This window comes from Erythrolamprus reginae, chromosome 3 (genome assembly GCF_031021105.1).
Source record: "Erythrolamprus reginae isolate rEryReg1 chromosome 3, rEryReg1.hap1, whole genome shotgun sequence".
Classification (NCBI taxonomy): domain Eukaryota; kingdom Metazoa; phylum Chordata; class Lepidosauria; order Squamata; family Dipsadidae; genus Erythrolamprus; species Erythrolamprus reginae.
In genome coordinates, this window is record NC_091952.1 from 140,274,245 (window position 1) to 140,297,151 (window position 22,907).

A 22,907-nucleotide genomic window follows, 5' to 3' on the forward strand; every position below is an offset into this window, starting at 1 on the left:
GAAGCTCTCCCAAGGGTGGTGTAAGTTGGACGCATTATTCCTATCCTACTTTCCCTCCTCCATGGGGCAGAATGTATCTGCAGCTACAGTGAGAAGGTGGATTAGGGCAGTTATAGCTAGGGCTTATGACATGTCTTCCTCTACCCGGCCTCTGGGCATAACAGCTCACTTGACTAGGAGTGCAACAACCTCTGCAGCTTGGTCCACCCAAGCTTCCCTTGAGGTTGTTTGTAAGACAGCCACCTGGGCTTCCTCTTCTTTTGTAAAACATTATAAAATTGACACCTGTGCATCTGTGAATGCAGCATTTGGTTGCGGAGTACTCCAACAGGTAGTGTGCTCTCTGCTTCCAAGGACAATTAGTTCCCTCTCGTGGGACATAGGCTTTGGCAGGTCCCACATCCGTCTGTTATCTCCTCTTCACTATGGAAAATGAACCGTTGTTCTCCTTACCTGCGCCCTTCTGTTTATTTCCTTATTAGGTTGTGGAGATTCTTCATTTGTTTTCTTGCCTTATATTTTACTAACTGTGGTATTCTCCTGAGTGTTTTTCTACTATACATGTATCCTACTTTTCTGCCACGATTCACACGAGTTGACCACACTACGAGGCTGTACTTCGAACTTCACCAAAGGGGGAAAATGGCTACCAGGCAAAAACGATATTGAAAAACAGGCTCAGTCCTTATTGGCTGATGGATGTGTCAACCCATGTCTGGCTGTTATCTCTCCCCTACTAAGAAAATGACCATTCACGTAAGGAGAACAACGGTTCATTCCAGTTTAGTTTTTATTGGTGACTTGCAGAAATGCACACATTCAGTTTTCTAGAGAAACTTGATACTAATTTTTTTAAAAAATTCCCAGTCAAGAAAGTCCATGTATTACCCCTCAAAAGTGTGTCTGGAGAACTGAATATAATTAATATTTGTTTGTCTTGTTTGTTTGTATGTTTGTTTGTTTATTGGATTTGTATGCCACCCCTCTCCGAGGACTCGGGGCAGCTCACAACATATCAAAGAAAACATGACAATACATCTAGATCCAATTAATACAATTAAAAAAGCTAAAAGTTCTAATATTATTAAAAACATTCATTCAACACAGGCTTGAAATGGGCCAGGATTAGACACTTTTATCAGAAGATCACACTGCTTAATACTTAGGTACTTAATAATTAAGTATCCCCTTAACTATCCCAAAGATGCTTTTTCAAGAGGCAACTGAACTTTGTTTTTCCTTGAAGGGGTTTTGCTTCTCATACTTAACAGACGAGTTAACTTATCCTTCTTATCCTTACTTGATTCATTCTAAGCTGTTTTCCCACACTTACAGTAACATTCAGTATTCAGTTGCGTTCTTCTTGTAAATCATTCTTCCAATCCACTACCTATAGGCTATTCTGCTAGGTTCAGTAAATAGCTATTGGATTGTGATTTTTATCATCCCTAGCTAGTGGTACAGAACATAGAATAATAGGGTTGGAAGAGAACTTGACAGTCTTCTAGTCCAACCCTCTGCTCAAGCAGGAGATCCTATACCAGTGATGACAAACATTTTCTTCCTTGGGTGCTGAAAGAGCGTGAGCGCCCGCTATCACTCATGCGTGAGTGCCCACACCCATAATTCAATGCCCAGGGAGGGAAAAAACAGCTCCTCTCACCAGTGTTCCCTCTACTTTTTTTCCACTGCGGGCGGAAAAGTATAGTGTCTGAGCGGCAGTCCCTTCAGGACTGGGCGGCATAGAAGTCTAGATAGATAGATAGATGGATGGATGGATGGATGGATGGATGGATGGATGGATAGATAGATAGATAGATAGATAGATAGATAGATAGATAGATAGATAGATAGATAGATAGATAGATAGATAAATGTCTGGGCACACGCTATCACGTGTGCGCGAGTTCTGACATCCATAATTCGTTCCCCCTCCTTTCCCTCTCCTCCTTCCTCTTTCATCTCTTTCCTTTCTCTCCCTCCCTTTCTCTTTCCTTTCTCTCCCTCCCTCTTTCTCTTTATCCTTTATCTCCCTCCCTTTCTCTCCCTCCCTCTTTCTCTCTATCCTTTCTATCTCTCACTCACTCTTTCTTTCCCTCCCTCCTCCATTCCCTCTTTCTCTCCCTCCTTTTCTCTCTCTTTGCTTTCTCTCTTTCCTTTCTCTCCCTCCCTCTTTCTATCCTTTCTATCTCTCACTCTTTCTTTCTCTCCCTCCTTCATTCCCTCTTTCCCTCCTTTTCTTTCTCTTTCCTTTCTTTCCCTCCCTCTTTCTCTCCTGGGGCTGCCTGTGCCTTCCCTGCACCCCTCATCACGGACAGACAGTGTTCGGCATTGGCGTCCCCACACACAGAGGGCAAGAAGCTCGGTGGAGGGGCACGCCGCTAGGCCGCTTGCCTTTTGGCAGCCCCTGGTCGGTGCCCCCCCCACGGACGTAAATTATCAGTCTGGCGGATCTGCCCCCCCACCCCCACAGATGGACATTGGGCTGGCGGGGCTGGCGGATCCACCCTCCCCTCCACTGACAGCCATCGTCAGGCCGGCGGATCCGTCCCCCCACCCCTGCGGATGGACATTGGGCTGGCAGTGCTGGTGGATCCACCCTCCCCTCCACAGAGAGACATCGTCGGGCTGGCGGATCCATCCCCCCACCCCCGCGGATGGACATTGGATTGGCGGGGCTGGTGGATCCACCCTCCCCTCCACAGATGGACATCGTCAGGCTGGCAGATCTGCCCCCCACCCCCGCGGATGGACATTGGGCTGGCGGCGGTCCAGCAGATCCGCACCCCCCCTCATGGTAAGGGGCTTACCCATCCTAGCCAGAAGGAGAAAGGCTTAAAGGGGCTGGAAGGAAAGCAGGCCAGCAATTGGCCCCTTTCTTTCCCGCCTTTCTCCCTTTACTGTGCGCTGTAGCGCGGAAATTTAAAATCTCAGCAACAGTTTGCCAATTCTAGTGCAGAGGTCGGTCCTTTGCGCTAGAATTGCAATCTTCAGGGCTGAACTTTTAAATCTTCCATGCTACAGTGCATAACTCAGCTTAGAGGGAATACTGCCTCCCACCTCCCCTCCCTGGGTGGTCCTCTGGAGTCCAGAAACGGCTTGTTTCCCAACTTTTGGTGGGACCAGTAGGCTCGTGTTTCACTCTCCCCAGGTTCCAAAGGTTTCCCTGGAGCCAGGGGAGGGTAAAAACGCCCTCCCCCATTTCCCCAGAGGTTCTTTGGAAGCCAAAAACACCCTCCCAGGGCCTCTGTGTGAGCCAAAAATCAGCTGACTAGCACACACATGCATGTTGGAGATGAGCTAGGGGAACGGCTTGCGTGCCATCATATATGGCTCCGAGTGCCACCTCTATCCTATACCATTCTGAATAAATGGCTGCCTGTCTCTTCATGAAAACCTCCAGTGATGGAGCATCTACAAGTTCTGAAAGCAAGCTGTACTACTGATTAATTATTCTCAGTCAAAAAAATTATGTTTAGGTCTAAATTAGATCTCTTTTTAATGGTCTTTATCCCATTATTTCTTGTCCTGCCCCCAGATACTTTGAAGAATAGATAAAGCCTTTTCTTCTCTGTGGCATTCCTTCAAGTACTGGAAGACTGCTATCATACCATCCCTATTTCTTCTTTTCATAAGACTAGACATATCTATTTCCCTCAACCATTCATCATATGATTTATCCTCCAGACCTCTTATCATCTTTGTTGCTCTTCTCTGTACTCTTTCTATAATATTTTTGTATCATGGTAACCAGAGGTAGATGCAGCATTCTAAGTAAGGTCTCACCAGTGCACTATAAAGCAGTACTCTTCATGTGATCTTGATTCGATCCCTCTATTGATATAACTAGGGCTGCATTAGTCCATTAGCTGTTTTGGCAGCTGCAGCACACTGCTGGCTCATATTAGGACACCTAGATCTCTCTCAGAATTGCTACTGTTTAACCAAGTACAACCTCCTATATTTGTGCATTTGGTTTTCTTTACCTATGTGTAGGAACTTACTTTTCTCACCACTGAATTACATTTTGTTGGATATAGCCCAGTGTTGAAATCTCCCAAGATCCTTCTGAATCTTGAGTCCATCATCTAAAGTATCAGTTATTCCCCCCAGCTTTGTATTGTCTGTAAATTTGATGAGTTCCCCTTCTATCTTCTCATCTAGATTATTTATGAAGATGTTGAAGAGTATAGCCCTAAGACAGAACCTTAGGGCACCTCAGTCATACTTCCCTTCATGTAGTTGAGGACTACCTGCCAAGTTCTACATGGAGATATTATAGGTCAAAAAAGGCAGTGCATTAGATTTCATTCTATGGATTTTTGAAATTACACTTGAAAAATAGTCAAGCTAGTAGACATTATCACATCTAACAATAACAAATTTCATAAATCAGTTATGTGTGTTAGAATATAAAATAATAGGGTTGGCCAGGACCTTGGGGGTCTTCTAGCCCAACTCTCTGTTTGAGCAGAAGAGCCTATATCATGCTGGACAAATGATTGTCCAATCTTTTTTTGAAAGCCTCCAATGATGGAATACCCACAACTTTTTGAAGGAGGCTATTTTTCTCACTATCAGGAAATTTCTCTTAAAAATAAATATTTTTAAAAAAAATAAATATTTAAAGTTTTTCCAGCAAAACCACAATGATACAATTGTAGTAATGAAGTAGAATATATTTAATTTTCCCATATTTAGTGATATAGGAATGGTCTGAATTGCAATTGTTACTGTTGCTCATAAATGTAGCTTAAAGAGGTGCTCTGATGCTCCTTGGATTTCATCTAGTATTTAATAATAATTAATTAAATATTATTTTTATATTGATTAATGATATAATCATATTATTATATTAACACATTAATCATTATATTAACACTTGCATACATAACTTGAAAATTGCCCTCTTATATACTGGCCTATAGGCATGGCGAAGTCCATCTTAATGATTAATGATATAATCATTAATAATAATCATTAAGATGGACTTCGCCATGCCTATAGGCCAGTATATAAGAGGGCAGTTTTCAAGTTATGTATGCAAGTGTTATATAACAATCTTTTCCACTGATCAGAACTGGTAAAATAAAATAATTGGTTGCAACTGTTGCTGCTACAAAAAACTGATAGTTCCATTCAGACATTATGTGCTCCAGTGCTTTTTGGAATTTTATTAATTCATTTATATTTCCTTTACTGTACAGCATTTAATGTGAATTTATCTCTGAAATAAAAGAGCTAGTTTGAAGGTCTTAGTTTTTATTAAGCTATCCTTCATGTTATAATTTTAAAAATTTCCTTTGGCAGGGGGAATTTTATTTTACACTACTGCATTTCATCAAAACAAAGCTGTACAATTAGAGTACAAAGTATAGAAATACTTAAATTGCTGTACTACCTAAGGTTCAGTATTCAGCGGTACCTCTACTTACGAACTTAATTCGTTCTTTGCCCAGGTTCGTAAGTAGAAGCAATTTTCCCCATAGGAATCAATGTAAAAGCAAATAATGCGTGCAAAACCATTAGGAAAATCCAAACTTTAAGGGTTAAAAAAAAGTAGTGGGTGGACAAAGTGAAGGCTAATGGAGTGGAGACAGACAGCGAGGAGAAGCGAGGAATGGAGGTCCTAACAAAGGCTAATGCCGCCCCAAATTGCTCCCAAAATCACCCCTCCAGATGCTTCCTATACCACCCCAAATTGCCTCCAAAATCACTCCTCCAGATGCTTCCTATGCCACCGCAAATCACTCCCAAAATCACCCTTCCAGATGCTTCCTATGCCACCCCAAATCGCTCCCAAAATCACCCCTCCAGATGCTTACCAAAATCACCCCTCCAGATGCTTTACCTCGAGGTTCGACTACTGCAACACTCTCTACATGGGGCTACCTTTAAAGAGTGTTTGGACACTCCAGATCGTGCAGAATGTGACCGTAAGAGCTATTGTGGGGCTCCCTAGATTCGCCCATGTCTCATCACGGCCTGCATTGGTTGCCAATTAGTTTCCACTCACAATTTAAAGTGTTGGTAATGACCTATAAAGCCCTACATGGCATTGGTCCAGAATACTTTCAGAATCGTCTTCTGCCGCACGAATCCCAGTGACCGATTAGGTCCCACAGAGTTTGCCTTCCCTGGGTCCCATCGACTAAACAATGTCGTCTGACGGACCCCAGGAGAAGAGTTTTCTCTGTGGCGGCCTTCTGGAATCAACTCCCCTTGGAGATCAGAACCGCCCCCACCCTCTTTGCCTTTCGTAAGTTACTGAAGACCCACCTATGTCGTCAGGCATGGGGAAATTGAGCCCCTGGGTTTATATTATTTATGTATGGTATGTGTTGTATGGTTTTAATAATGGGTTTTAAGATTTTTTTTAAAAAAAATATTAGATTTATTTACATTGTTGTTATTGTTGTGAGCCGCTCCAAGTCTCTGGAGAGGAGTGGCATATAAATCTAATACATTAAATTAAATTAAATTTTGGAAGGCTGATTTTGGGAGCGATTTGGGGTGGTGCAGGAAGCTTTTGGAGGGGTGATTTTTGGGAGCGGTTTAGGGTGGCGTAGGAAGCTTTTGGAGGGGTGATTTTTGGAGCAATTTGGGGTGGCACAGGAAGCATTTGGAGGTGATTTTGGAGGCGATTTGGGACAGCATAGGAAGCGTCTGGAGGGGTAATTTTGGCAGCGAGATGGGGTGAAGGAAGCAGTAGGCGTTGGGGGATTTTGGCAGCAGGATGGGGAGGCTGTGGGAAGCGAAGGAAGCAGAGGGCTAGAGGGTAAAGTGGCAGGGAAATGGGGTGGCTGCAGAGAGTTCCTATTGCGCATACCGTTTTGGTCGCTGCTTGCAGCCACAGCAGCAGCCGAGAGAGAAACGAGGGTTCGTAAGTAGAAAATGGTTCATGAGTAAAGGCAAAAAAATCTTGAACACATGGTTCGTATCTCGAAAGGTTCATAGGTAGAGGCGTTCGTAAGTAGAGGTACCACTGTACTTGTAATGTGTGGTGTGTCTTTAGAAAAAAACCAAGTTAGCAGTATGTATTCTGAGGCTCTGTTAGATTTGGAATGGATTAGACTGCTAAGATTGCAGCAATAGAGTCAGAGTCTTTCCTTTTCCTGAGCTGTAGCCTAAATTTAGCTTCATTGCATATATTGTAGAGTAGTACTTCAAAGATAATGCTCTTAGTGTATAATATACTATTAAAGATAACTTTGAAATATATACATTGCAGATAAGTTTTACAATGATTAATATCATGCAGTGTCTTATTTGTGGCATTCCAAAATTATTTCAAAAATGAAACAAATAAATTGATAGAGCAGCTATCTAACTAACTCCCATTTCCCCCTAAATATTTGTTGTTTAGAACATATTCTTGTATATGGATGTATAGTTTTTCACTGTAGGAGCTGCATGTATGTAAAACAACAACCTCCCCCCAAACATCCCGCTGATGTAATAACATTTAAAACATGTAAATATATTTGTTAGTTTGTTTTTGTGTTTATAGTTATGTGGTGTTACTAATTTGTTTCTGTGTCTCTCTTTGAATTAGAGTCCCCAATTGTGTCTGCCAAGGCCAGTAAAATCCCTGCACCACTCTCATTTTCCTCTGTCCTTCGACATCCACGAATAAGAGTCCCTAAGACTGTGGTCTACAGTCCTGCTGCAGCTTGCTCGCCTCTCTCTCAAGGTCCCCCTGGTTCTTTCCAGTTTTCTTGCTGCCTGTTCTCTCCTTTTGCAGGTTGTTATCTACTGGGTTTTAGGGCAGTCTTGAGAAAGGAAAGCGATTCTCTTGCCTTTAGATTTGAAGAGTTCTTACTTGGACTAAGAACTCTTGATTTCAGTAGAATTTGCTTCCAAATAAATTTACTCACATTATTTTAAGTTAGACATTCTGAACACTGTGCAAATAATACTCATTTCATTCTAGTGATTTTTTTAATGCTGGATATTATGATTGAATTAAAAGATTGGGGAACCCATTATATTTTTATGAAGTGTAGACCACATTATGAATATGCATAAAGTATCAAATTTGAAACAGTTTTTCATAGTTTAAAGCAGGTTATTTTGAATGTATGAATTCATAATAGCACCAAACTTTTTGTAAGGTTGGAACAGTCTTGGAATGCTTTGGATAGGTGGAAATAGTGGTTGAGAATTTTGGCTCCAAGATGGGGATTCTTTTAGCTCCAAACATTTTAAATTTAGAGGCATCACCATGCTTCTAAATATAGCATATTTATAGCACTGCAACCTTGAGAATAATGACTGAATTTCCTTGTGTTTTCTGAAAGGAGTTTTACAACCATCCATATCTATACCACCAAGTAGGAAATGGCATGCAGATTGAGCATTGCTAATTTAAGTCAAGTACAGAATGTTTTTATTTGGCACTGTAAATCCCTTGTATTAAACTCTTTGTTGAAGAATCTGTTTCACTTAGTAAATTAGGTTGCAAGATATTATGTTTTTGTGGCTGACTTATTTTTCTTAGCTATTTGTACTATGTCTCTTCTATCAACATTTGAACCTTCATAAGGTTTTTTGCATTAACTACTACAGTTAGCAAATTTATTTATTTTATTTATTTATTCGATTTTTATGCCGCCCTTCTCCTTAGACTCAGGGTGGCTTACAATAGGTTAGCAATAGCACTTTTTAACAGAGCCAGCATATTGCCCCCACATTGCAGCAGCTTCTAAGTTTCTTCTGCATGCAGAAGACAATACAGCAACTTCTACAAATGATAAATATCTGGAACAGAAAATGTTTTTGAGGAATCAGACCAATATGGATTATCCTTTTCAAAATACCATGGAGAATAGATTTATATTATATCTGAGGAGTGTTTTGTTTGCATCTGAGGACAGTGAAACGTTTCCTTCAGCTTTCATTCATTTTTGGTAAGCTATGTGACAATTTTCTATGTACAGAAGAGAATTGTGGTAAGAGGCCTGAATCCAGTGAATGATTATTGTAATTTCTCTGATTTAGTGGATCATATAAAAAGTGTGAGATATGTGGAAGAAGTCTGAGAATAAATATTTATTCAACATGTTGATTCTTGCTTGGAAAGAATTATTCCTTGTGAAACTTAGATTTGTGGGACTGGACTTAAAAAAAAATAACAGAGGAGGTTCAAATACAATGTCCAAGATTATTAAATTTTTTGGTGAAATTGAACATTTTCCTGTCATACATGACAGAAGTGACCTCGAAAGCTTTTAACTTTCATTAGATAGAGTATGTGAAGAAACATATTATTTCTGTTCATATGCTGACTTACAAAGCTGGGAACCAGAATTGGCTTGTAAAATTCTGCTATTTTCTGTTACATTTTTCCATTTCCTGGTGTTAGTGTTGGTAACCATCTATGGTCTTAGTTACATAGCTGCATAAGACATACATCAAGGACAGTTATTACAAATATACATTGAACTATATTAATCTGCCTTAAAATTAATTAATGGAATCATTCAAATATATTTGGATGCCAACAAGCTCTGTGATACTATCATTTTTGTTAGAGTGCTTTGAGTACAGATTCATTAAATATTATAAAAGCCAAGTAGTTTGAACATCTCTATGTCACTGACAGAAAGAAACACCATCATTTTTCTTTTACTGTTAATTCTTACTTTGGAAAGTAAGAACTATTGCAACAGTGTGAACAATCCAAACAATTACTAGAACAACATTTGAGCTTAACAAAATATTAGTTTTCTGACTTGTATGGAAAAACATTAAAGTTGGACCTACAAGGGGAAATTGGTACATAGGTCCTACAAATCCAACATAATTTGCACATTAAAGTTGGATCTATAAGGAAACTAAAACTTGTACTCGTTAATAATTAAAATATACCTTAAAGTATTTGACTAAAGATGTTCTGATTATAAAGTTATTTAAATGGATTAATGTTAGAGTCTTCTTTACATCAACTAGGGGATTTTGGAATTTGGGTATCAGAATTATTTTGTAATTGTAATTTTACAAAGTAAACAACCTCTGTTGTATAATGCTATATGCTGCTCTTAGCAAAATAGTTTGGTTGTGGAACAGTCATGTGATGTTACACTGCTGAAATACATAATTCATTTTTATTTCAAGAATGAAAAGCAAATTTTATGAGTGGGAGAAAATTCATTAGAGGTCTTCAAAGAGATAATGAATTATCATCTGTCAGAGATGCTTTAGTGCAGCCTGCACTGAGTAGATGATTGGACTACAGTAATGATTTCTGTGGTCTCTTCCAACTTTCTGATTCTGCAGATGTATAAGAGAAGAATAGAATTTGGAAAAGACTGAAAGAACTTCTGTTCATTTTCATATTGCTCAACAGTTGCATGTAATATTGATGATCTAAGGGTACAGGAGAATAAATTTGATTGTGATATTAGCTATTTCTTATTTTCAGCAGTGAGTCTCGGGAAGACAGATCTGATAATCAATGATTTGGATAATCCAGTTACTGTTAAAAGTCTGGTTTAGCATGTTTTGTGATCTTATAGCATGCTAGATTTATATCCCTAGATATATTTCAAAATTGTTTAAAATATTCCAGCAATCCTAATAGTTGATAGGTTGGTCATAATAAACTTCTGAATTTAGCCTTTCTTTTCCTCCAGGGAGAACCAGAACCATTTCTACAGCAGCTGGGAATCAACCTGTGTCAGATCATAGCAACCGAGAAGGATCTGCTCAACGAGTACCACGGCAGCCAAGTGCCAGCAGGCTGCCAAAGACTGGGTATTCTGCAAAAAATACATAGATACTTAAAAAATGGCTAAAAATTATTCTGATGTTACAAAATGTCAAACACTGTTCATTCCAGGAAAGCCAATGATTAGAATGCTATGTAAAGTTTTAACTATTAAATAACTTAATGAACCTGTCCAAATTAATTCATTGTTCAGTTTAAATACCAGGCAGTATATAATATACTGTTTCTGTATTTCTTGTATTACTGTTTATGATTACATGTAGCTTTGTTACTTGTTGATTTCTACTGGGGAAAATCAGAGGTAGTATTCACTTAACTTCCCTACCAGTTCGCAAATATGAGCGTGCTTCCCTGTATTTTTCAGTAATGTATAACCCTATTTCTAATACAAGTAGTCCTTGATTTATGACATGAATGGAGCCTGCCCATTCATATCAAAAGTCAATGACTATGTTAAATGAAGCATGTAAAAACATCCCTGTCTCTGCTTTCTCCAATACATTTCTTAAATGAATGTACAGGTCGTTAGGTAGAGCATGGGGTGATTCAAGGTTGGAAGAAACCGAAGGAGGCGTAGTGCAGGCACAGGCACTCCTGTGAGGCCTCTCCTATCCTGTAAGGTATTCCATGCTCTGCCTCCTGCCCCTTGGTTTCCCTCAAAGCCCTATGAGCAACCTCCATACCTCACTTCATCACCATTCATTTGCTTACATTTTAACAAGCACAGAAAGTCAGAATAGAGAAGGCCGCTCCCTCACTGGGCCAGTCACTTTTGCTTCTGTTGCAATCCTTTCCAGCCAGCATAAACTACTACGATTTCTTCTTAGCTCCGACAGTACTAGTTTTATGTTAATAGCGCTAAGACAAAACCATTCCTAATTTGGTTCTTTGCAAGCCTTTCTTCCTCAGCCAGCATCAATCAATTTACCCTGACTGGTAGGAAATGATTGCTATGGAAAAAAAAGAGATGGGATTTGTTCTTTGCTCTACTAAAGTAAAACTAGCATAAAGTAGAGCAAAAAAGAAATTCCAATTCTTTTGTTTCCATGACAATCCTTTCCTCTCCAGGCAAGGTAAACCTCTACAACAGGGATGGCGAAACTATGGCACGGGTGCCACAGATGGCACGCAGAGCCATATCTGCTGGCACCCGAATTGTTGCTCTAGCTCAGCTCCAACATAATAATTTAATAATTTATTAGATTTGTATGCCGCCCCTCTCTGAGGACTCAGAGCGGCTCACAACAGACAATACAAAATACAAATCCAATATTAAAAAAACAATATTTAAAACCCTTGTTAAGAAACAATCATGCAACCCGAACAAATCAAACATAAAGCGGAACAGCTGAGGGGTATATCAATTTCCCCATGCATGTGTATGCTGGCCAGCTGATTTTTGGCTTGCACAGAGGTTCTGGGAAGGTGTTTTGGGATTTCATAGAGCCTCTGCGGGGGGGTGGGGGGGGCTTTTTACCCTTCCATGGTTCCAGGGAAGCCTTTGGAGCTTGGAGAAGGCAAAACGTGAGCCTACTGGGCCCACCAGAAGTTGGGAAACAGGCCATTTCCAGCCTCCAGAGGGCCTCCGGAGAGTGAGGAAAACTGTTTTTGCCCTCTCCAGGCATTGAATTATGGGTGTGGGCACTCACACATATACTATAGTATGCGCCCATGTTCTTTTGGCATCCAAGGAAAAAAAGGTTTGCCATCAAGGATTACCTGTATCTTGAACCATCTTGTTTCCCCAGAAGCTTCAGTTGTATTTTTTCTGCTGCTCTGACCTCTCCCCTGCTTTTCCTCTGTAGCCTTTCACCTGAATTTAAAGTAGTATCTGTGGGCACATTAAATCTTGAAAGCAGTTCCTTACTGCAATTGTCCCATCTTGGACTGCTATTTTGTAAGTTCATATTATACAATTAAGTAATAAAATGAACTATTTTTTTAAAAAAATGAATGCCTCTTTACACTAGCTGACAGCTGTAACTAAAACAGTGTTTTCTTTGCCTGGAGGTACAAACTATTTAAATAATTCTTTGCTCATAGAAATAACATAAATAATTTGATGTTAGACTTTTGCATGCCTATAGACCAGTATTTCAGTTCACTTTGTGGCAGCCTTAGATACTATTTTGGTGCCCAGAATTTTGTTTGTCATTTGATCAGCATAAATGATTATCAACTAAAATTGAAGGCAATGGATTGAGAAATGTACAACTTTCTTATTTAATTATGACAGTATATGTAGTCCTCAACTTACAACCATTTGATTAGTGGCCGTTCAATGTCCAATGTTACCAGTTTTCACAGGTATGTCTTTTGGAGCATCCCCATGGTCACATGATCAAAATTTAGACACTTGGTAACAACTGACATATATTCATAACAGTTACAGTGTCCTGGGGTCTTGTGACCACCATTTGTAATCTTCCCAACCGACTTCCAACAAACAAAGTCAATGTGGGAATCCAGATTTATTTAACAACTGTAGTGATTTGCTTAACTGTGGCAAAAAGGTAATAAAATGGTGCATAATTCACATAACAGCTATCTTGCTTAGAAACAGAAATGTTGGGCTCAATTGTGGCCATAAATTGAGGACTACCTTTATTTCCTAAATACATGGTTGAGAGGCTGATGGCAGTATTACTGTTATGGTTATTATTTTTGCCTCTTTCAAGGTAGGCATAAATAATAATTTATTGTTACTGGAGTAAGTGGTTATCCACAAATCTTATGGCGGAACATACAGAAAAATACAATATTACAACGATCAGCATTAGAGGAAATGCTAGAGTTTAATTTAATTTGGATGTATTATAAATTGTTTTAGGAAGATTTGACTTTGAAGGATGGCATGTTCTTTCAAAAATAAAATATTAAGCACGTTAAATAAAATGAAAAGAACTATAATTTTGTATATGTATGTCTATATGAATGCCAAAACTATACTAACTCCTAAATACTAAACATGGGAAAGTTTTTGTTTGCTTTTCAGTTCAAGCTACTTTTGTGAACGAGGGGGGTTGTTTTTCCCTACCCCATCCTACCTCCGGGTGCTCTTCGCTTTACAGGGCAATAGAGGAAATAACAGACTTAATATTATAATTCGGGTGCGGAAGAGGAAAGGATCCAAAAAGAAACCTCCTACCATTCATGGATGGAAATGTTTAGAGTGATTCTGGTTAGGACAAAATAGGAAGACAACTTTATTAAAGGTGGCCAGGAATTTAGGAACCCCCAGGACTGAAAGTTGATGCCACACAAAATTACAAAAGCCTAGTTAGATCAGCTTGTGTACCGTTACCTGTACTGAGTATACTATTGGATGTCATGATAAGAGCAGGGAGGGACTTACTGGAACTCGGTAACCTTGGGGTGTCTTTTAAAAGCTAGGGAGGCAGTTAGTTCAAAGCTTAGTTGGACTGTCCGACCAAACTGGAAAATGTTCCGACTTTTCAGACACACTAAGCAGCTATGCTGCTTTCAGATGAAACAAACATTGCAGAAACCACTTTGGCCTCTCACTTTTTCAGCACTAGTGAAGCAGAAAAGGTAAGTGAAGAAAATCAGAGTTTTACTTTTACACAAATTTTTCCAATAGTAATCTACTGGAAAATTAGATAAGAAAATTCTGCTTTAATCATAATGAGTATTAGAAAAATAGATTAATAAATATGTTTTAAAATACTAGGAACACTAACTACAAATCTGCAAATGAAAAATGCCTCTTAAAACTCTCTATGGAAAGCATGCACGAGTGTTCTCAACTTTCATTTTCTTTCTTGTCTATTTCTTACCATTTCTTCTCTTTGTGAAAGATCGTTTGTGAATGTTTACATCTGAATCCTATAAGAACAATGGGTTAAATTATCTAAAGGAACCCAGAGAATTGGATCCATGAGAATGCATGTGAGAAAAAACTTTTTCCAAATTATGTAATAATAATAATAATAAATTAACAAAGGGTACAACAGCAAGCCCTGAAGATTTTGATTAGTAAACCCTTTAATTAATGGGTAATGCAGAAGCAATTTGGTCCAGTGTGATTATTGATGGCATAAAGGGCCACAATTAATTCAGGTGTCTTGCAATTTATAAAACAAATATGAGAAAGTCAGCAGTTATCTATTTACCAGTTTTCACAGCAAGGATAGTTTCTATTCCAGTTCATTAAATGTACACTTTTACTTTTTTCATACTTAACATAAATATTTTCACTGTTATACTTTCCATTTTTCAATCTCAATTATATAGTTCCAATGGTCTTGCAAAATATTTTTCATCAATGCATAATGAAATATTAAACCCAAAAGTCAACTGTCAAAAATTCAAAACTGGGATTCAAAATCCCACCCACATTATTTATAATAAAGCAATCCAAATTAAAATTAGCATTACAAGTAGTCCTTCACTTAACAACAGTTCAGTTAGTGACCATTCAAAGTCACAACAGCACTGAAAAAAGTGACATGACCGTTTTTCAGTGTTATAACCTTTGAAACATTTCCCTGCTTGTCTGATCAAAATTCAAATATTTGGCAACTGGTTCATTCTTAATGACTTGCTATGTCCCAGGGTCATGTGATCACCTTTTGCAAACTTCTGACAAGCAAAGTCAGTGGGGAAGCCAAATTAATTTAACCACCAAGTTACTAACATCACAAATGCATTGATTCACTTAACTATGGCAAGAAAGATCGTAAATTGAGGCAAAACTCATTTAACAAATATCTCACTGGGCAAGAGAAATTTTGGTTTCAATTGTGGCTGTAAGTAAAGGACTATCTGTATCTTTATGACTCAATTTTTAGAATATTGTTTTTGTAGGGTCTTTAAGGGACAATAATTTAAGTAATATATGCACCCTTTGGACCTGACCCTTAATGCTGTCCAGCAGTGTTGATCTTGTGCAAATGTAATCAAAGGTCTTTGTATTAAACATTAACCTCTTGGATAACAATATGTTACAGTTGGGATGAGCAAGTATCATTTAGGCTATTGGAATGTATCTGTTTTTAAGATGCTGTAGATATAAACACAGTAAAAGTCTTAATTCCACAATTCACCCAAATGCTAAAGTGCAAAGAAAACTTGGATACTATTCAAATAACATACTTCAAGTGTTTATCCATATTGAAAATAAAAGTTGCTATTTTGCTCTTCATACAAGTTTGCAAAAAACTAAAATCTATAAAGCCAAATCTATACAAATATTGCTACAACAATATGATCAGTGACAATATAACAAAACAAATTACAGAAATTGTTCTCATCAGTTCTCAAACCCTTTTTAAAAGGAGGAAAATATAACACTAGAAAATAAAAAGAGGCTATTTCAAGAACCTGTCTCAAAAGGCTGTACCTGAATATCCCGGTACCACAGTGAATACAAAATGTTTGGGTTTTTTTGGTAGAGAGTTTACCTAATTTCTTTCAGTAACAGAAAAATTGAGACAAGATTCCTTGGAACTCAAGTATAGAAGCAAATTCTCAATACCATAAATAGGACTTTTTATTTATTTGTTTATACATATCTGAAAGAACTGGGGATGCCCGCAATACATCTATCATTGAATGAGCCCTCTAACATTAGGAATTTCCACAGCCTTGAATGCAGCAGTAGTCTTACTGAAGGCTGCCACTGCAGATCCAAGCACCTTTGTGTCGTTGTTGATTGTAAAGTACTGTACTTCACTTTTCCATAAGCTTCACAGGGATATTGAAGATGGAGTGAGAAAATGAGCACTCCATTAACTTGCCCCTCAGATTGTACGGTAATGCCTAAATATGGAGTAACAGATATTTACACAGTGGGGTTTTATTATAGTACATCTACCTAACAAACAAGATTGTGAATATTCTTTTTCTTTAATCCCTGAGTACAAATACTGTATACCTACTTTTGTTATTTGCTTGTGTGATATTCATGAGGCAAGCAAGGTCCTTGCCTGCATCAATTCTAAACAAGTTTGTTTTATAAGGTATTCCTCCTAATAACGTAGAAGCCAGAATTATATCTAAATGTGCATTGTGAAAAACCTTCCCTATTTACTTGTCTTGCAGTTTCTCTACAGATTCTATACAATCACCCCAGACAATCTCTCCATGGCCTAAGGATGTGGGTATCCTTGCTCTGGAGGTATATTTCCCATTCCAATGTGTAGAACAAAGTGAGCTAGAAAAATATGATGGGGTAGAATCAGGGAAATACACCATAGGCCTAGGCCAGAAGCAGATGGGTTTCTGTGCTGCACATGAAGACATCAATTCCTTGTGCCTGACAGTGGTACAACATCTGGTAGAACGAAACAATATCTGTTGGGATTCTATTGGCCGCTTGGAAGTTGGAACAGAAACTATTATTGACAAATCCAAAGCTGTTAAGACTGTTCTGATGCAGCTCTTTCAGGATTCAGGGAACACAGATATTGAGGGCATTGACACAACCAATGCCTGCTATGGAGGCACAGCTTCTCTATTCAACTCTGCTGATTGGGTGGAATCCAGCTCCTGGGATGGTAAGTGTTGGCAGACTTTAATTCAGTTATTTCAATGGTAGAACCCAAGATTTCTCAACTTCAGCAACTTTAAGATGGATGGAGTCAAACTCCCAGAACTCTGGGAATTGAAGTCCACCCATCTTAAAGGCATTGAGGTTGAAAAACAATGGTACTATAGCCAATGTGCCTTAAATGCAGATTCTGAAAAAACAGTAACTATTCATATCGTTAATTGGTTAAATTTCAAAGGTAAGGAAACTGATCCTTTGATTCTACAAAGCTATTGACTACTAATACTGTACTATATATTCAGCAAAATGTAATCACAACATATACCTTTTCAGCAGAAGATAGTGGAATGCTTTAAGAGTTTTCTCACTATATAGTGGTACCTCTACCTAAGAACTCCCCTACTTAAGAACTAGGTGTTCAAGGTTTTTTTGCCTGTTCTCAAGAACTATTTTCTACTTAAAAATCCGAGCCTGGGAGGAAACAGGGCCGGAAAAGGTGGGGAGAAGCCTTCATGGGGCCTCTCTAGGAATCTCCTGGGAGGAAATGGGGCCTCCACCCTCCCGTGGTTTCCCAAATCGCACACATTATTTGCTTTTACATTGATTCCTATTGGGAAATTGCTTCTTCTTACAAACTTTTGTACTTAAGAACCTGGTCACGGAATGAATTAAGTTCGTAAGTAGAGGTACCACTGTATGTCATTACTGTGTAGTCAGGAGTTATAGTAACAAAGTAATACTGGAGACAAAATGTCTCTTGCTACAGAAGCAACTTTGCTTTAATGTTTCTAATCTCCACTTTTCTGATTTTCCTTTTCCATTTAATCTATTATAAACTCTTAAGCTTCAAAACCCAGTTCAGTTTCTTTCAAGTGTTTTTCTTATTTTAAATTCAGCCTAGTTTCTAAACTTTTCAGTTCTTTTTTATACTGCATTAATGAATTGATTTTAACTCAGACACAATGCTATTTTTTTGTCCAAACAGTTTGTTAATATATGTTGACATACATGTGGGACTGACAAAGAGAAAATGGCCCTGGGATTGTGAAGAATTAGTTGTAGTACTTTCATTTGTAGAGAAAAAAGTGGAAGAGAGGGGAATCATAAGATATACCTTCCATTATCCTCCCACTTCTATTTATGAAAAACTGTCAATTCAAAGTCATGCACAAATTCTAGGATATCAAAGAAAAAAAAACAGCAAAGAGGCAAAAAAGCATGGTGACGGGCTGTTCGGGGACCTTGTCTCAAGAGCAAGAATAATGTAACAAAGCAAAAAGTACCGGTACATAGAGACTCCTTCTGTTACTTCTGCAAAGAAGCAGAACTTACTCTGGAAGAAATTAAATAAAGCAAATAGGAGATTATAGTAGGGGAGGAATTCCTTGTGTCACTGTCCTTTGCTATTATATCAGTAAACAAGAAAACAGTCCTAATGTTGTCTACTAATTAATTAACTAATATTGCCCATTAACTGAACCACCAATGTAGGATAACCCCAATACTGCTATTTGCTCCAGGGGAGAAAATATAGAGGCTTAGAAATATAAAAACATAGAAGATTGATGGCAGAAAAAGACCTCATGGTCCATCTAGTCTGCCCTTATACTATTGCTTGTATTTTATCTTAGGATGGATATATGTTTATCCCAGGCGTGTTTAAATTCAGTTACTTCAGGCTTCAGGAGTTCCCTACAATTTAGCTAATAGTCTACAGCCCCCCAAAAGAAATCCCATAGAGTTTTCTGAGTCTGATCTTTGAAAAACATATTATAGATTAGATTTTAAGACAATTGACCACCCTCTTTTTTAAAAGTGCAGTTAATTAAACCTGCTTTTTTCAGTTGCAGTACAATTATTCTTATCAAGAAGGTTCCACATAGAAATTCCTTTCACAACCCATACTGATTGCAATGCAATTTCCAGATTTCAAAAGTGCACATTAGTAGTTTTCCACTGACTCTTAAAATCATGATATAATAAGATCTGCTATTTGGTAGAGCTCAGCCTGTTTTAAATATGCCTGACTGCTTACTGAAAGAAGTGTAGAACATTTTTTTTAAAAAAAACATGGATTTTAGTCTCTGTGAGACATTAATTTTGTGGCCTTTGGAAAACCAGGATCTCTCCATTTCAATCAACTTGGAAATAATAATTCTAACACTGCTGTGATGGAGTTCAGGAGAATAAGCTGGGGAGGTTTGGGCTCGCCAGTGACTTTAAAATAGTCATTTTGTCCTTGCTTAGACACTTGGTCATCACCTAGAATTCTAGGAGTGAACCATTGAACAGTAGATGGAGAAAGAGGGAAGTAAAGGATATGGCTGCCTCCTTCCACAGGACTGTCAGGAATATTACTAGGAAATGGCTACTTTTTGTTAAAGAAGCCACAATTTCAGAATGTGTCATTTTTTGCCACCATAATATTGAGTTGCCCTTGAGGTTTTTTAAAAAGCACAAAATATAGCTATACAAGCTATATCCATCTTGAAAGAACTATGCGATTTTTCTTCTTTCCATCTTTGTTATGAGTTTTATGACTGATGTTGCTGCTGTGATTTCCCCATAACTCTTTTCACCAACTCTTTTCATCAATAGTTGAAAAGTCTTCCTTCCCCACCAAGGTTTCTCAAATCAGACATTTTTTTGGGGGGGGGGGACCCTAACATCACATGTATTTTTTATCTAGGTCCTTTCAAACCTCTCTACTGTGAATCCATTCATTCAATCTTAATTGACACCATATGTAAACTGAATAAAACTATGTTTCTTTGCTTACCTTTTCTGTGCCTCTGTTGGCTCTTTGATGTCAAAATTGAAGCTCTTGGGGTGGGGGACCTCTCTTTTTTGGCTTAGGCCAGTATTTCAGCAAATTTAAGATGGGTGGATTTCGATTTCCAGAATCCCAGAGCTGAGCACATCTTAAAGTCAGTGCTATTCAAAAACATTGGCTTAGGTAAAACATCATGTTCTTGAATAAATAACAGCTACTAGATCAGGAGTTGAAACTACAAAAGAACTTTGGCCCATTTTATAAAGAAAATCAGAAAGAGGTTGTTTTTCTCTTCATCAGTGTTGACACTTTGGTTATGTTCTTCTCATGTCAGGACGCTGTGCCTTGGTGGTTTGTGGTGATATTGCTGTTTATGCTGCTGGAAATGCAAGGCCAACAGGTGGAGCTGGAGCTGTAGCTATGCTGGTTGGACCAAATGCTCCTCTGACTTTAGAGAGAGGTCAGTAAAAACATTTACAGTACTTAGATTATGGATTTCAGCTAAAGCCAGTTTGAGGGCGGTAGTTTTCACTGCAGAAGAACAATATGGGTATATGATGAAAACAATTCATTTAAAGGGGAACTGATAATGAAGATGCCCCTTCAACAACCTGAGTCTTATTGCAACCTTATTAAGAATTAAAACAGCCACATTAGTAGTTTCACTGCCATGACAGGAGCACTACAGCACGGACACTTGTAGGATTACAAGTCCAGAGGTATGAATTTACTCAGCTGCAGGTGAAAAAAATAAATATGACAAAGACGGTGCTTGCTAATTATTCATTGCTAATTACTCAACAGTCAGATACACTGATGTATGCTGAATCAGAAATTCAAAAGAACTTGCAGGCGAAATATCAGATTGTTAATGGTAAAAATATGTCTATTTCAGGGATATAGAAGGCTGTAGGGAGGAAGCTGCTCTTTAAAATAAACTTTTCATCTGCAAGAAAGAGCCCTTTGTATCTGAAACATTAGTATTCTTCAGAGGGTATTCTTAGAGTAGCTGCTGGTATTTTATGAGCAAACTACACTTACTTTACCTCTCCTTCCACCTCCACCCCAACTATTTATGTATTTGTTTGTTTGTTTATTTATATTTATATTTTTATATTTATATTTATATTTTTACTTTTACTTTTACTTTTATTTTTATTTTTATTTATTTTTACATTTACATTTACATTTACATTTACATTTACATTTACATTTTTATTTTTATTTTTATTTTTATTTTTATTTTTATTTTTTTTATTTATTTATTTTTATTTATTTATTTATTTATTTATTTATTTATTTATTTATTTATTTATTTATTTATTTATTTATTTATTTATTAGATTTGTATGCCGCCCTTCTCCGTAGACTTGGGGCTGCTCACAACAATAATAGAAAACAGTTCATAACAAATCTAATAATTTAACAATTAAAAAATTATTAAAGCAGACATACAGAAAGATATACCATACTTAAATTGTATAGGCCCGGGGGAGATGTCTCAATTCCCCCATGCCTGATGGCAAAGGTGGGTTTTAAGGAGTTTACGAAAGGCAGGGAGGGTGGGGGCAGTTCTAATCCCCGGGGGGAGCTGGTTCCAGAGAGTTGGGGCTACCACAGAGAAGGCTCTTCCCCTGGGGCCCACCAAACAACATTGTTCAGTCGATGGGACCCAGAGAAGGCCAACTCTGTGGGACCTAATCGGTCTCTGGGATTCGTGCGGCAGAAAGCGGTCCCAGAGGTATTCTGGTCCGATGCCATGAAGGGCTTTATAGGTCATAACCAACACTTTGAATTGTGACCGGAAATTGATCGGTAACCAATGCAGACTGCAGAGTGTGGTGTAACATGGGCATACCTAGGGCAGCCCATGATTGCTCTCGCAGCTGCATTCTGCACGATCTGAAGTTTCCGAACACTTTTCAAAGGTAGCCCCATGTAGAGAGCATTGCAATACTCAAATCTCGAGGTGATGAGGGCATGAATGACTGTGAGCAGTGAGTCCCGGTCCAAGTAGGGCCGCAACTGGTGCACCACGTGAACCTGGGCAAATGTCCCCCTCGCCACAGCTGAAAGATGGTTCTCTAATGTGAGCTGTGGATCGAGGAGGATGCCCAAGTTGCAGACCCTCTCTGAGGGGGTCAATAATTCCCCCCTCAGGGTTATGGACGGACAGATGGAATTGTCCCTGGGAGGCAGTACTCACAGCCACTCCGTCTTATCTGGGTTGAGTTTGAGTCTGTTGACTTTCATCCAGACCCTAACAGCCTCCAGGCACCGGCACATCACTTCCACTGCTTCGTTGACTGGACATGGGGTGGAGATGTACAACTGGGTATCATTTGCATACTGATGATACCTCACCCCATGCCTCTGGATGATCTCACCCAGCGGTTTCATGTAGATATTAAATAGCAGGGGGGAGACGATTGACCCTTGAGGTACCCCACAAGGGAGTAACCTCCAAGTCAACCCCTGACCCCCCACTAACACCAACTGCGACCAATCAGAGAGGTAGGAGGAGAACCACTGAAGAACAGTGCCTCCCACTCCCAACCCCTCTAGCCGGCACAGAAGGATACCATGGTCGATGGTATCAAAAGCCGCTGAGAAGTCAAGAAGCACCAGGACAGAGGATAAACCCCTGTCCTGGGCCCGCCAGAGGTCATTCATCAACGCGACCAAAGCAGTTTCCATGCTGTAGCCAGGCCTGAATCCTGACTGCTGGGGCACGTACTTGTCCACCTGTCTGGGAAGAGTTTGATCTGGTGACACCTGATGAAGTGGACAAGGCCATTGGAGCTGTGAGTTCCGCCACCTGTTTACTGGATCCGTGTCCCTCCTGGTTGGTTTCAGCCAGCAGGGAGGTGACACGGAGCTGGGCCCAGGAGATT

The 22,907-nt window shown here is 38.9% G+C and overlaps 2 protein-coding genes across 4 annotated transcripts in view; both read left to right on the forward strand.

The window, feature by feature from the left end:
• Window positions 1–13,630, forward strand: part of LOC139164562 (mitotic-spindle organizing protein 2A-like) — a 31,930-nt gene extending 18,300 nt beyond the window's left edge. The window contains exons 3-4 of one of the 2 annotated variants that reach the window (XM_070746866.1): window positions 7,556–7,744; window positions 10,635–13,630. In XM_070746866.1, the coding sequence (XP_070602967.1) occupies window positions 7,556–7,744; window positions 10,635–10,777 (332 nt within the window). In that variant the 3' untranslated portion in view covers window positions 10,778–13,630. The remainder of the gene's footprint in view (window positions 1–7,555; window positions 7,745–10,634) is intronic. The other variant, XM_070746864.1, reaches the window with a different exon arrangement.
• Window positions 13,631–14,106: 476 nt separating this feature from the next.
• LOC139164558 (hydroxymethylglutaryl-CoA synthase, mitochondrial-like) overlaps window positions 14,107–22,907 on the forward strand; it is a 99,853-nt gene continuing 91,052 nt past the window's right edge. The window contains exons 1-3 of one of the 2 annotated variants that reach the window (XM_070746861.1): window positions 14,107–14,281; window positions 16,793–17,247; window positions 20,348–20,473. In XM_070746861.1, the coding sequence (XP_070602962.1) occupies window positions 14,172–14,281; window positions 16,793–17,247; window positions 20,348–20,473 (691 nt within the window). In that variant the 5' untranslated portion in view covers window positions 14,107–14,171. The remainder of the gene's footprint in view (window positions 14,282–16,792; window positions 17,248–20,347; window positions 20,474–22,907) is intronic. The other variant, XM_070746862.1, reaches the window with a different exon arrangement.